We start from the raw sequence: 12656 nt of genomic DNA, 5'->3' as shown, positions 1-12656 counted from the left end.
TGTCTTTCTGGGTATTCTTCAGTTTCCCGAATTCTCTAAACATTGCAGAGCACATCTCCCCATCACATCACCTACCAAGGCAATGATCCAACTCACGTGGTTGCAAGTGGATCCTGTTTAGATGAGAGCTCTGTCAGACATGTGTGCATGAGAGCTTCAGCACAGCTGTAGGTTAATAGACAAGCAGGAGGAAGACCCCGTGTGGAGCAGATGCAATGGTGTGTTTCAGACCTAAAGGGAGCATGGGATAAAACAGGAGCTGGGCTATCAGGGAGTCAATGGTACAAGGCAATACAGCATGTTAGCAAGAGATAGAAAAGCTGCCCAGGGGAGAAGAACGGAGACAAGCCCTAGGGCAGTTTCTGTTTGTCTCTTTGGCAATCCATGTAGTGAAAAAGATAGAGTACATCTCTAGAAGAAAGATGGACAATGAGGTAAAATGCTGCCAGCGAAGGAGGAGCAGGGAAGTGGAGAATTTATTAGCTCAATTTTTTAAGCAATTCATTTTGCTTTTCAAGAGGCTTTTAAAAAAAAAAAAAGCCAATGAGTCAAGAAGCCCTAAATTACCTAGGAAGGCACTTTAGCAAATCAAGGACTTGATTATTCCGTGGTTTGCCCTAGATTCAGGAGAAGGTGTAAAATATGCAACAAATACTACAGGGATAGCTGTCCCCTTGGCTCCACCTCAGGAGCTGCAATCTGCATGCTGTAATGGGAAAATATCAGCCCCCTTAAAACCTTCAGGAAACCCATGTTAACTCGGTGCTGTGATACTGCCCTCAGGAGAAGTCAGAAATCCAGGCATACCTTTCTTGGGTGTACACAAAGAGAGAATATACCAGAAATGGAGATGTTGTCCCAGGCTCCCTGACCTACAGCACAGAACTGAATCAGGGGCAGAAGCTGAGAAGTCGGAGAGTGGTGAGGACACTGGGAACATGCTGCCTCTTCACCATATACCTGTGCTACAACCTTGTGGGTGACCTTGGAAAAAGACGAAGAGAAAAGAGTCTTGGGAACGAGACTGGCCGGAGAGAACGAGCCAGGACAAACCCATAAAAACTCTCACAACTGTCTGAAACCCCTCTGACATTCCCCAGCCTCCTGTTACTGTAACCCCACTGACCCTGGCTGGTCTACTCTCCCGCTGTCACCCACTCCTGGACCTCTGCCCTCAGCTTCTTCCCCTGCTCTCTTGGATTGTGCCAGCCTCACCCAAAGTTTCAACTGCCCTGGAATCCTGTAAACTCTTCCAGCCTCTTGACATACTGACCTACAAGCATCAAAAAAGAGTTAGAAAACTCCCCTCCATTCTCAGAGCAGCCCTGGTCCAGATGGATTTTGCCTCTTAGAGCCGCCCAAGGATCTGTCAACAAACAAGTCAGCTCACCTCTGATCCAAGAAGGGCATCATTGCAAATAAAAAAATTTCTCTTTTAATCTCTAATCTCTTACCTTCCTGGCATGGGTGCGGGCTCCCTGGACCTCTCCTTTGCATTGCAGCTGTTCACGTGAACCATGGTAAGGTCAGGCTTCTACACATGCTGCTAACTTGGTATCCTGTACTATCCAGTAATAAGCAAACTGGGTTTCAAGTGAATGCTAGTTTATCATCTTCTCCCTCACCAGAACAAAGCTCATAAGAAGAAAATGTGAGGCGTCCCTGAGGGTGCTGGGAAGACACGGTGGATAATAGGAATTTTTTGGAAGGAGATTTGAGAAGTGGATTTTACTCTCTCCCTGTATTGATAAAGGCTTATCATATTCCTTTGCAAAACCAGAAACCACATGGCGAGACACTGTTTTTAAATGTTAATGCATCTTTAGAGAATAATCAGTAATGTTTGATGGCTTGCGCTAGCTCTAGGAGAGGCTTCTTTGTTGTTTAAGAAATGAAACAGCATTCATCTGGAGTTTCTTGTCATTACTGGATGAAAGAAAGGTTATTTCTTCAGAAAAAAAAAAAAAGGAAAGAGAAGATCTGAATGATAAACGTTATAAAACACTTATCTTCCCAGATGTCTCTGGGATAATGTGAGCTAAAAGGAAATGCTTATCTCACTGAAGGACAGCTTTTGGCAACATGGCTTTTTATACAGTGCTAAATTATTTTAAGAGCACAGGACAAAGGTAGAGGGATCTGCTCAAAAGAGTGAGATACAAACCAGACGTATTGCCCCTTCAAGTCCTGCTGCTGAATCACTTTGTAACATTGAGTAAGCCACACAGCCCTTTCTGCCTCAGCTTCTGCATCGAGACAATAATTGGTGTAAAAACCAACATGAGAAGTATTTTTGTGACCACCTACAAGTTTACTGCATGAGTGTCAGGCGTTGCATCATTATATATTTTTAAACACCACTTCCTGTAGGTACTGTTATCTAAAGAAGCAGATTTATATGCTTTTTGAGCAACCCATGTCTGAAGTACAGTTCACCTCCAGGGCTGGGTTCAGCTGCATGTCAATAAGCAGCGCGGGTTGTCAGCTGCCCAAAGCACCTGCTTCCTCAGGCATGGAAGAGCAGAATCCATCCGGATAGTCTTTGGTTGTTCTCAAGAATGAATGACATTTTAAAAATAATTACAGATTTTGGTGCTTCTAGTCCTAATGTCAAGTAAGGGGTGTCCCGGGAAGCCTGCCTTCTGGAAAACATGAGGGCCTGTAACCAAATATAAAGCCTTTTGAGATATCTCTTGATACACACTTAAAGTGGGAGGCCAAAATCACTATTCATTTCTGATATTCATAGGTACTTCCTTTTAAAATTTGTTTTTAAGGTGATGCTGTCTTCTCATTTTGTTACCTCATCAGGAATTTGTCAATTTGCTGTTTGGCTTTTGTTCATTTACTTGCTTTTCTTCATTTTATAAACCCTGCTGACAGAATGTAGAAATCATGTCAGGTGAGGAAGTGTATTTCCTTCCTGAATAGCTGCATTCTGCTTTCTCACCCCAGCAAGCTGCTGTTTCACACAAAAACGTTCCTGTCTGGGGAGAATAATACCTAATCGCTAATAAATAACTTGTGCAAATAAGAACCAAGAGTGAAACTACCATCTGATGGATTTGCCTGTGAGGAAGTTAGGCCGTTGTGTGACCTTGGATGATTAATTTTACATTCCTGTGTCTATGCTTCCTACTCCATCCATTCTTCTGTCTTGCCTGCTTCACATTCAAGGTAGTCAGGGCAAGGACTATTTCTCATTATATCTACATTTAGCAGCCAGCACTATGCGTATTACAGCACTGTAAAATGCTTGTATGAGAAGCAATACCCAGGGGCAGAGATAAGAGTGCACATTGCGCATCATGCATTGGATCATGGTGTGAGAGATGTGTGATAGCAAGCTACAGACCTCTCAGGTCCTCTGTGCCTTGGGGGGAGCATGATCTGTGGCTAGGCAGGGGTAAAGCTGGTGCAGTGGGTACACAACACGCCTCTGTGATGGTGGGGCACGACGGGGACATGTATGTTTGCAGAGGATATGAGATGAGAGTACAGGGTCATGTGGTGGAGATGGGATGTCTCTTCACAGAGAACAAGCTCTGCAGGTTTCTCCTTGGCATCCACATTGGCTCAAGACCCAATTTGTTTATGTTACTTGCAAGATCACCTCTAGAGTAACAGTCCCTGGAAAACCATGTTTCTACTTAAATGCCATAGGTATGGGCCTAGGGAGTGCAAGGCTGGCCTAGTGGACTCCATCTAGTCCGTCTGCCATGCAGTGACCATGCAGTTGGTCTGACACAAGCAGGACCTCCTGGGAAGAATCCTCTCCAGAAGGGTCCTGATGTTGTTTGCTGCAAGGGCAGGTGGTATTTGGAGAGAGTCTGCCCTTTGACCAATAGTACAGATGCGTCGTATCATATTGAATCGCATCATACCGTATCGTATCATCGCTCTACCTCAGACTCCAGCTGCTGCAGCCTGGACAGCTCAGGGTTGGAGCAAATTCAAAAGAATTTGAGCCCTTCAGCCCAGATGTACTGCCTAAACCTTGAGAAAAGTCCATGCGTTCCCCAGCTGTAGACATGATGCTCTGATCCAGCCCATGCCTGTAGCTCGAAGTATCTCTTAGATCGTGAGGACCCTTCCCAAGACATTTACATTTATCTACTGTTAGGGTTGCATTTCCTGCTGGGCTGTTGAGGATGTATTCCCCAGCAGAGCCCCTGAGCCTCAGGCAGGCAGAACAGTCTCCCACTGCCATGCCTAGCTCCGATTTTCCCTGCATACCTTCCCCCAGTACATGGGACCAAGCACCAGCTGCACAGACACACACACGCCACACAGCCTGGAGTGTTTCTGCTCTCAAGTGAAACATTTTCTGCAAGCATATAAAGGAAGAAAGAAGGACTTATCTTAAAAAAAAAAAACAAACCACCCACGCAAAGGGGAAAAAGGAAAGGGAAGATTTTTTTCTTACAGTCAGTTGTGATTTCGTAGGGGGAGTTGAGGCGTGCGTCTCCACAGGGTGAAGTGCTCACGTACAGATGGAACAGGATGTTCTCCCGCAGCCTGTAGCCTCCCTCTTTTAATCGCACAAAGATTGATCGCTCCCAGTCTTCTCGCCGTTTGCTATGATCACAAAAGAGGTTCCAGGTCATTTGTTACATGCCAAATCAGAAATATTTCTGCTCTCTCTCTCTCTCTGTTTTTCTCCCTCTGTTTGTTTGTTTTTATTAGCACCTGGCGGCATATATTTCGCCTAGTGACAACAAGAGAAAAAGCTTCTCCAAGGGAAGAAATGTGTGAAGGGGGTCAAAACTGTCAAAGTGCTTTTGGCTTGCTTACTTAGAATATATTCTGATGATGAAATGTGTGGTTTTTTGAAGGGTAACTCTCCTTCCTCGCATGCATGGGTGCATAAACACATTGATTTTGAAGTGGTTCTGGTGCATGAAGGAAGGAAAAGTTCTCTTAGGCTCTCGTGAACAAATCAGCTCTGCTCATCACAGTGCCTAGGCATGTGTTTAAATCCCATTAACACCACTGCAACTGAGATGTGTGTTTATATGCTCCACTGAAAACAGTCTTTAATGAAACGCCCAGGTTTTATGCTCCCTGTCAACCCTCCCTACTCCCCAGGCACTGCTTTTCTTCCCCATTCAACCAGAGCCACCTACGAGTGCTCCATCTAAGCCAGCAGTGGCCTCTTGGTCACTTGGCATTTTTGGCAATCAGAAGTAATCCTGAGAAGTGAAGACAAAATTTGTGGGGACTTTCCTCAGCTGAGTTGAAAAATATGCTTATTAAGATGAAGCTTTCATCTTCGCAGTAGTTCAGCAGCTAGATGGGGACACAGCGCACGTATTCCATTATCAACAGCTGCCCGGGAGGCCAAACCCTCCCAGTCCTGCAGTTTGCAGCAGTACCTCGCATTAAGGCTATGCTGCTGTGTGGTTCCTCAGATGATTTACACTGGGAAAGACACGGGTGATTTCTCTGACAGACAGATGCCTCTAATACATACACTTGGGTGATGGTCGTAATTGTAATTTTGAATGGGAAATTGTGATTAGTGAAATTACGATGAAAGACTCCTTTCCCTCTGATGTTCCAGTCCTTCCCTCAAAAACTGAAGGGTCTTTTTGCAGGAATATCTCTGAACAGAACAGCATCTGCAGGTAATGATTTTCCTAGGAAGTTCTTAATAAGCCAGAATCCTACCCATGTAATTCTCTATAGGACAGCCCATTAACCAAGGCGATTTCTGCTGGTTTCTCTGCCTCCTGTTATTGTAAACAGGGGTGCTTTCTACTCAGCCTCGGAGCAAGTCCTTGGCTTGAATCCAAGCTGCCTCCGCCTGTTTCTTCCCGGTGCAGCCTCTGTGCTATTGAAGCTATTTGGCTGTCACTCTTCCATGGTTTGGGTGTTTTGTCATTTTTTGATGCCGGGATGCGTTTACTGTCAGGAGGAATTTACAGGCACATTAGCTCGCCTGTCAGGGCCAGGGAGCCACACCAGCTGCCGAGCCGGCGCCGCCACATGCAGCTCCTTCATTTTCTGCTGGCTGTGGTGGAATTTCCCAACTGCACTAATTATATTATCGCCTTGATACAAGCCTCTGAAATAATAAAATACCTGTAAGTACTGCTTGGACTTTAGAGCAATCGCAGTTAGTTTTAAATAATTCACTGCAAAATCAGCTGGGAGAATACAAAGCTGTGCACTCCTCATGCCTGCTATTATTATGTCAAACCTCACCAGAGTGGGGGGGCAGCTTGCAGTACTTAGAAACAGTTGCTATGTAGGGTTGGAGCAGGCATTCTTTGGACTGGATTTCAGGAGTTCACAGTAATCAGCACCCGTCCTATTTTTACTAGTTATTGTTTTTCTTTGATTAACCTTGCTCTCTTCCCTCTCCCTGAGAAGCAAGCAGGGTCTGTGGCCAGTGTGGCTGACGGGCTGGGTGATAGACAGCTGCTCTAAAAATACATGGCAAGGCTAGAGGGCAAGGCAGCTTGCCTCTTCCTCCAGGAGGCTGAGATCCTCCGTATCACATATGGTCCTGACCTGCCTTTGGGATGGTTTTCTGGGGGCTGCACTCAGACATGAGATTCATCCCTGTGCAGTGGCTGAATAGGTTTAATAATGAAACTCTTGAAGAGTATTGTTATAAAAGAGTTTGAGATGTAATACCATATGCTGTGGCTTAGCAGAGTGTCTTGTGCATGGGATGCTTGGGGGATTTCAAAGCCCAGGGGGACCCAGGGATCTTATAAAAATGGTCCAGATGGAGCATGAGATGTAATTCTGCAAAGTCACCTCTCCCCGAGCACCAGTAGTCTTCCACCTTCCCTCTGGGAAAGCCATTTTGAGCTGGGGGAGGGGAGAATGAGTTTGTAGGAGCTGCCCTTCGCAATGCCACTGTGCATAGCCATACACACCTGCACAAAGCAATGAAGACAGAAGCCCACAGTGAGCCCACAAATGTCATTCATTCAGCAGGTGGCATTAGTCATTTCCACATGCTGGCAGTGGCTAAAAGAGCAGAATTTGACCCTAAACCTTTGCCTGTTATGAATTTTTGTGGGACAGTTAGGATTTGAGGCTGATTCAAGAGGAACATTTAAGAATGTGCTAAATTCTAATCTTCTGCTTATGCTCATTATTTAGCATAACAGATGCATATGTTTTGAGCTGACTTCAAGAAGATTTAAGCACGTACTTATGGTTTAAGATATGCAAAACGTTTTGCTGAAACAAATCCGTACCCTCTAAAAGAGAAGTAGAGGAGCTGCTTTTAGCATGTAAATGTACGCATGGGAAGTTTCTAGTACTACATACTGTATCACAGCATCCTAGAGAAACTAACAGCAGGCTTGAAAGGGAAGGAGCTGTCCATTAAAAGGGTAGTAGGACAAAAATAAGAAATATCAGATTGCTGTTTTTCCTGGAAAAAACTTAACTGGACTGGATGCAGACTATTCCGTGCTTTTTACATGTAAACAGTTGTTTGCATCTGACTGGCTGGAAGAACTTAGCTTCTGATAAAACCATCCTTCTGGCACCTGCAGGGCCACTACAACAGAAAGACAGCTCTGCTACTGGTTTATTTTAAGAATAGGCTATTAGTTTTATTTTTCTTTAAAAAAGAAGAGTTGGATTTTCTTTTCTTTCCTATTGGCCATTTGTTATAAATAGTCCCACTGAAATCCACGTGAATTTTACTGCCATCATTGCAAGCATTTCAGACTACGGTATTTGTGTACTTTTTCACAGTGATTTTTAAAAAAAAGCTTCTCAAAAGGTCTTTCTTGCCCTTCTTTTGCACATCAGAAAATTTATGTCTTACTTTTCATCTTTTTCGTGAAAGTCTTGAGAACTGGAGGATTATGGTTGTCATAAAATTGAAATCTGGGAGGGGTAAGGGTTTTAATCAGACTGGTTAGAAACTGTCAGGTTTTAGTTGTGCTTTTAGCTTTTATTTAACTCAAGCTCTAGACAATGAATTGTTGAAAGAAAGTTTCCTTTTGAAGTATTTGTCACTCTTACTTCTTAGTGAGGATAAAGTTCCCATTCTGGAACTCTGTTTCCAAAGAAAAGTCAAGAAAGCCACACCTCTAACATTTAGCAATACAAAGAGCAGAGAAAAATAACATAATTTACATAATGCTGCAACTTTGGCTTGTGGATGGAATTGTTCTACAGTTTAAATACCTGAAGCAGTCATCCTATGGTCTCTATAGAAATGGAAAAAAATTTGCCCCAGCACATGGGAATTCATCTCACCCACAACAGATACTTGAATAGGTCTGCTGAGTTCCACTCCAGAGATGCCCATCTTTCGCCAGTGGTGATAAAATGAGCTTTGGGGAGCTAGTTCACACTTCACTGACTAACTTTTGCACATCTCAAGTAAGGTGTCAAGAAGTAAATTCAGCTCAGTGCATCCATCTCCGCTAGCCATTAATTCTCTATCCTGGCCCTTGCTTTCTCCACCCTGCTTCTTCTTGCTTTTTGAGGCCTCCTTGCTACACTCAGACATGTTTTGCTTTCGCTGAGATTCACGGCAGTATTTGCAGGTTCTGGAAAAGTGGTTCCTTTTCAAGGTCAGTGTCATATCGAAAAACAATTGTTGCGCTGGCAGTTCCTGAAGTTTGAAATCCAGCTATGGAGATCTGTTTGTGCAGGTAGACTTGGTGGGAGGAAGATATGTGAAAAATAGGGAATACTGTCCACAGAACAAACTTGACTCTTCCATAGGGAGGGATGGAAAATTTAAGCTCTTTGAGGCAAGAACTATGCTTTCATTCTTTTTTTGGGGTTAGGGTACCATCTTTTTGGTCTCAGTTCACATATGATTTGTACAACAGATTCCTGACCTGGGAGGGAACTTTAATTTGAGCTAGGCTAATTCAAATGCATAACAACGTAGAAAACATGTTTGTGTTTCCTCAAGCCTGAGGAGCTGGTGTGCAGGGGGTCCCAGTGGAGCTGAGTTAAGTCTGTCCTAAAAGAAGAGTCCTTTTAGCTATGCAGTAGCACCATGTGATTTCTGTGCCAGTGGGAGTTGTCTCTTTCTCTAGACAAAAAAGGGTAAATGTGACTGAAATGTGCAGAAAATGCATTTTTCATTTTATTTTGAGCACCTCCATTTTCTTGTCTGTGACAAAGCTTCTGATGATGGCATAAAACTGAGTGTAGCAATCAATACTAGAATTGAAGAATATATTTTAACACACAGTTTTTCTTCCCCATGGACTTTCAGAAGGCAAAATCTGATTTGACAATATCTCCAGCTCTGTCCTTCAAAGATGATTAGCCTTGACAATTTTGGTTGAGATTTTTATGGCGTGTGCTGGTCAGGGAAGCAGTGGTGCCTGCTCTTGGCTGAACAGAGAGTGATTTGAAGTTATTGGGAACAGAGCTTGTGCTGCAGTGAGGATTCTCTTAACGAAAGACTGTTAACATTGATCCAAATAAAATGATAATATGACTGAACATGTTAGGGATGTGGATCAATGCAATCATTTAAGATACAGTGGTAGCACTTGTTTCCCAAGAGACTGTAGCACAAAGCAAGTATTAGGGCTGCTACACTGCTGAAAACATAATAATTTAATGTAAACTTCAAAGCAATTCAGATTGAAATAGAGAGAATATTGGTTTTGATTAAACCCTTCAAGGCTTTTTTCCCCCTTTGTTAGCCAATCTCATCTACTCAATATACTCTCTTGTCTTCCATTCCAGCCTGAAGTGAAGGTAACCATTATTCCTATTATTGTTGCTTCAGTGCAATGGTATCATAGGTGCTCACAAGAACACACTATCCTGCTCAGATTAATCCTTGGGTCTGTGACCTGATGCAAAACCTTCTGAAGTCAAAGGGAGTTTCTGCACTGAGGTTAATGGCCTTCAGATAAGGTTACATGAAAATGCAAGCAAGAATGGAGGGCAGAAGAATGACTTCTATGTAAGCGTTTTTTTGTTTGTTTTCCTTCCTTGCTTCAGAGGATCATAGAATCATAGAATGGTTTGGGCTGGAAGGGACCTTATAGAGCATCTAGTTCCAACCCACCTGCCATGGGCAGGGACACCTTCCACTAGACCAGGTTGCTCAGAGCTCCATCCAACCTGGCCTTGAACCCTTCCAGGGAGGGGGCAGCCACAACTTCTCTGAGCAATCTGTTCCAGTGCCTCATCATCCTTGTAGTAAAGAATTTCTTCCTTATATCTAATCTAAATGTACCCTCTTTCAGTTTAAAGGCATTACCCCATCACATTATCCTATCACTACATGCCCTGGTAAAAAGTCCCTCTCCAGCTTTCTTTTCAATACAAAGGAGGCTTGTAAGAAGGCCAAGTGCTCCAGCCCCTCAGCAGCCAGGTGGCCTCTGCTGAACCTGCTGCAGATGGTTGATGTCCTTCCTATATTGGGGGACCCCAAACTGCACATGGTATTGTAGATGTGGTCTAATGGGTGCTGAGTAGTGGGGGAAGATCACATCCTTTGACTGACTCTTCGTATGGCCCGGGATCCTGTTGATCCTCTTTGCTGCCAGGCACTACCGTCTCGTAGTAGCTTGCTGTTTGCATACAATCTCTGTCCCTTTTCAGCAGACCTGCTCCCCAGGCAGTAAGGCTCCAACCTGTCTTGTTGCAGGTCATTCTTTCCTCCTCGGTGCAGGACATTCCATTTGTCCATGTTGAGTTTTCTGTCAAAGTTCCAGCCTGGCTGGATCGCAGCCCAGCCGTCAAGCATATCGACTGGTCCTCCCCACAATCTGGTATGTTCTGCAAATTTTATAAGCAAGCACCATATAGCCTTTTCCAGATTGTTGATAGACATGATCAGTGGGGTCCCAGGACAGACCTCTGCAGTACCCTACTTGTTACCAGCTTCCAGGCAGTGTATGACCCACTAACCATTTAAATGGTAACAAGGTGGGTTTGGCTGAAGACAGCAACAATAATTCCTCTGTAATGACTCTACATGCTATAACATTTTAAAACACCATAAAGAAGGAGTGAGTGATAGCATCTCACACTTTGGCACAAAGTTTACTGTACTGTTAACACTCATTGGTTCTCTAGTGAGTCAATGAAGGCATTAATGATCAATAAATCACTTCCTAGAGATATTTCAGCAGCAGCAAGGAAGACAGAAAAATGTCTGCAGTGAGCAAAATGACCCCTTCCAGTCTCTGGCCAATGAATAATGCTAATAAGCCTGCACCTAAAGATTTGTACAAAATCATCAGGCTTCATAAAACCCAACTTTATGAGTCATATCTAATAGCTACTGAAAGAAAATCAGATGAAGCAAAGGAGCGCATAACCCAACATTCTAGACTATCTCAGTCTCTCACTTTTTTCTGTGCAGTGAATTGGTCCTTCATCAGCCAAAGACTCAGAAACAACAACATAAAGAAACAAACAGTTCAAATGTCTGCAGGATGAATCTGTGCCACTGAAGGCCGCAGAACATTCCCCAAATATCAACAGAATTCAGTTACCTTAAGTGCAGCTCCAGCTGTGAGTAGAGGAAATGAACAAATGCCCTTCTTGCCACAATTTCTGCATGGCAGTCGTTGACTGCAAGCCCTTGGTCGTTAATGTATTCCCCATTTATACATTTGGTACCCGATGACAGCACAATAACCTGAGCTTGCCTGATGTCCAAACCTGTAGGAAGAAAAACAGAACGGTTTTGAATATGCAAGGAGTGAGTAAGATATCATAATTGTTAAAGATCTCACAGTCCACGCTTTGATGTGGCAGCCCAGACAGCCCTAATGGAATGCTTGTAAAGGTGATGATATGGCCTTTGGAATATGCAGGAATCTCACATCTCTCTGTTATTAGAATAATAAGAGCTCTGTTTCAGTCTTGCTGCTAATTCAAAGATAAAAGCTTGCCATGAAGTTTACTTGTTAAATCAATAACTACATCATAGGAGAGCACATGCTGTAGGGAGGCAATAAAGATCTCCTGCAGTGCTGATAAATGGCCAGGTTTTTATGAGCTGTGGAAGACATTTTCTGGTGGGAACACACACTCCCTGTATGTTAGGTTTCATTGCTGTTGAAGTATAAGTACTAAATAAGATGCAAGTAACACTTCTGGAGCTGGTTTTTAAAAATCTCAGAGAACAAACAGATCTGACAGTCCAGTTTCCTTTTAATTTCAAGAGCAGCTACATTGGTGCCTTTTCCACTGTGGTCCCTAGGGCGGAGCATTCATCACTGAGACCAGCTTTGTTCCTCCATTGCCTCTCCAGATAATGGTGATGGCAACTGAAAGACATGCCTTTCTTGGTCCGATTAGACACTTTCTATGATTAAATCTTGATTTCTTTGGAGTCAATGACAAAATTCTTACAGACTTCAACAGGATTTGGGTTTTGCTCTAAAATGTAGCTCATTCAGCTCTGTGGACAATTTCAAAGAACAGTTAAGAATGAACTCAGCCCAAACTGAAATCTCCTATTGAACAACACGTTTCAGGATACCTCTCTCTGAATACCAAAGAAAAGAGGAGCAACTCTTGGGAAAAAGGACTTTTCTGGCTGACAGAAAGCTAATGGGATCCTGGGGTGCATTAAGAGGAGTGTGGCCAGCAGGTCAAGGGAGGTTCTCCTTCACCTCTACACTGCCCTAGTGAGGCCCCATCTGGAGTACTGTGTCCAGTTCTGGGCTCCCCACTTCAAG

At 43.6% G+C, this 12656-nt stretch overlaps 1 protein-coding gene across 2 annotated transcripts in view; it reads right to left on the bottom strand.

Moving 5' to 3' along the window:
* Window positions 1-12656, bottom strand: part of ADARB2 (adenosine deaminase RNA specific B2 (inactive)) — a 328225-nt gene that overhangs the window by 35958 nt on the left and 279611 nt on the right. For both annotated transcript variants that reach the window (XM_075419720.1, XM_075419721.1), the window contains exons 5-6: window positions 11463-11631; window positions 4427-4578 (exon numbers count right to left, since the gene is read on the bottom strand). In XM_075419720.1, coding sequence (XP_075275835.1) covers window positions 4427-4578; window positions 11463-11631 — 321 coding nt within the window. The remainder of the gene's footprint in view (window positions 1-4426; window positions 4579-11462; window positions 11632-12656) is intronic.

Source organism: Opisthocomus hoazin, chromosome 4 (genome assembly GCF_030867145.1).
Source record: "Opisthocomus hoazin isolate bOpiHoa1 chromosome 4, bOpiHoa1.hap1, whole genome shotgun sequence".
NCBI lineage: Eukaryota > Metazoa > Chordata > Aves > Opisthocomiformes > Opisthocomidae > Opisthocomus > Opisthocomus hoazin.
Note: the sequence above shows the minus strand (reverse complement) of the source record. Positions and strands in the feature narration are given on the sequence as shown.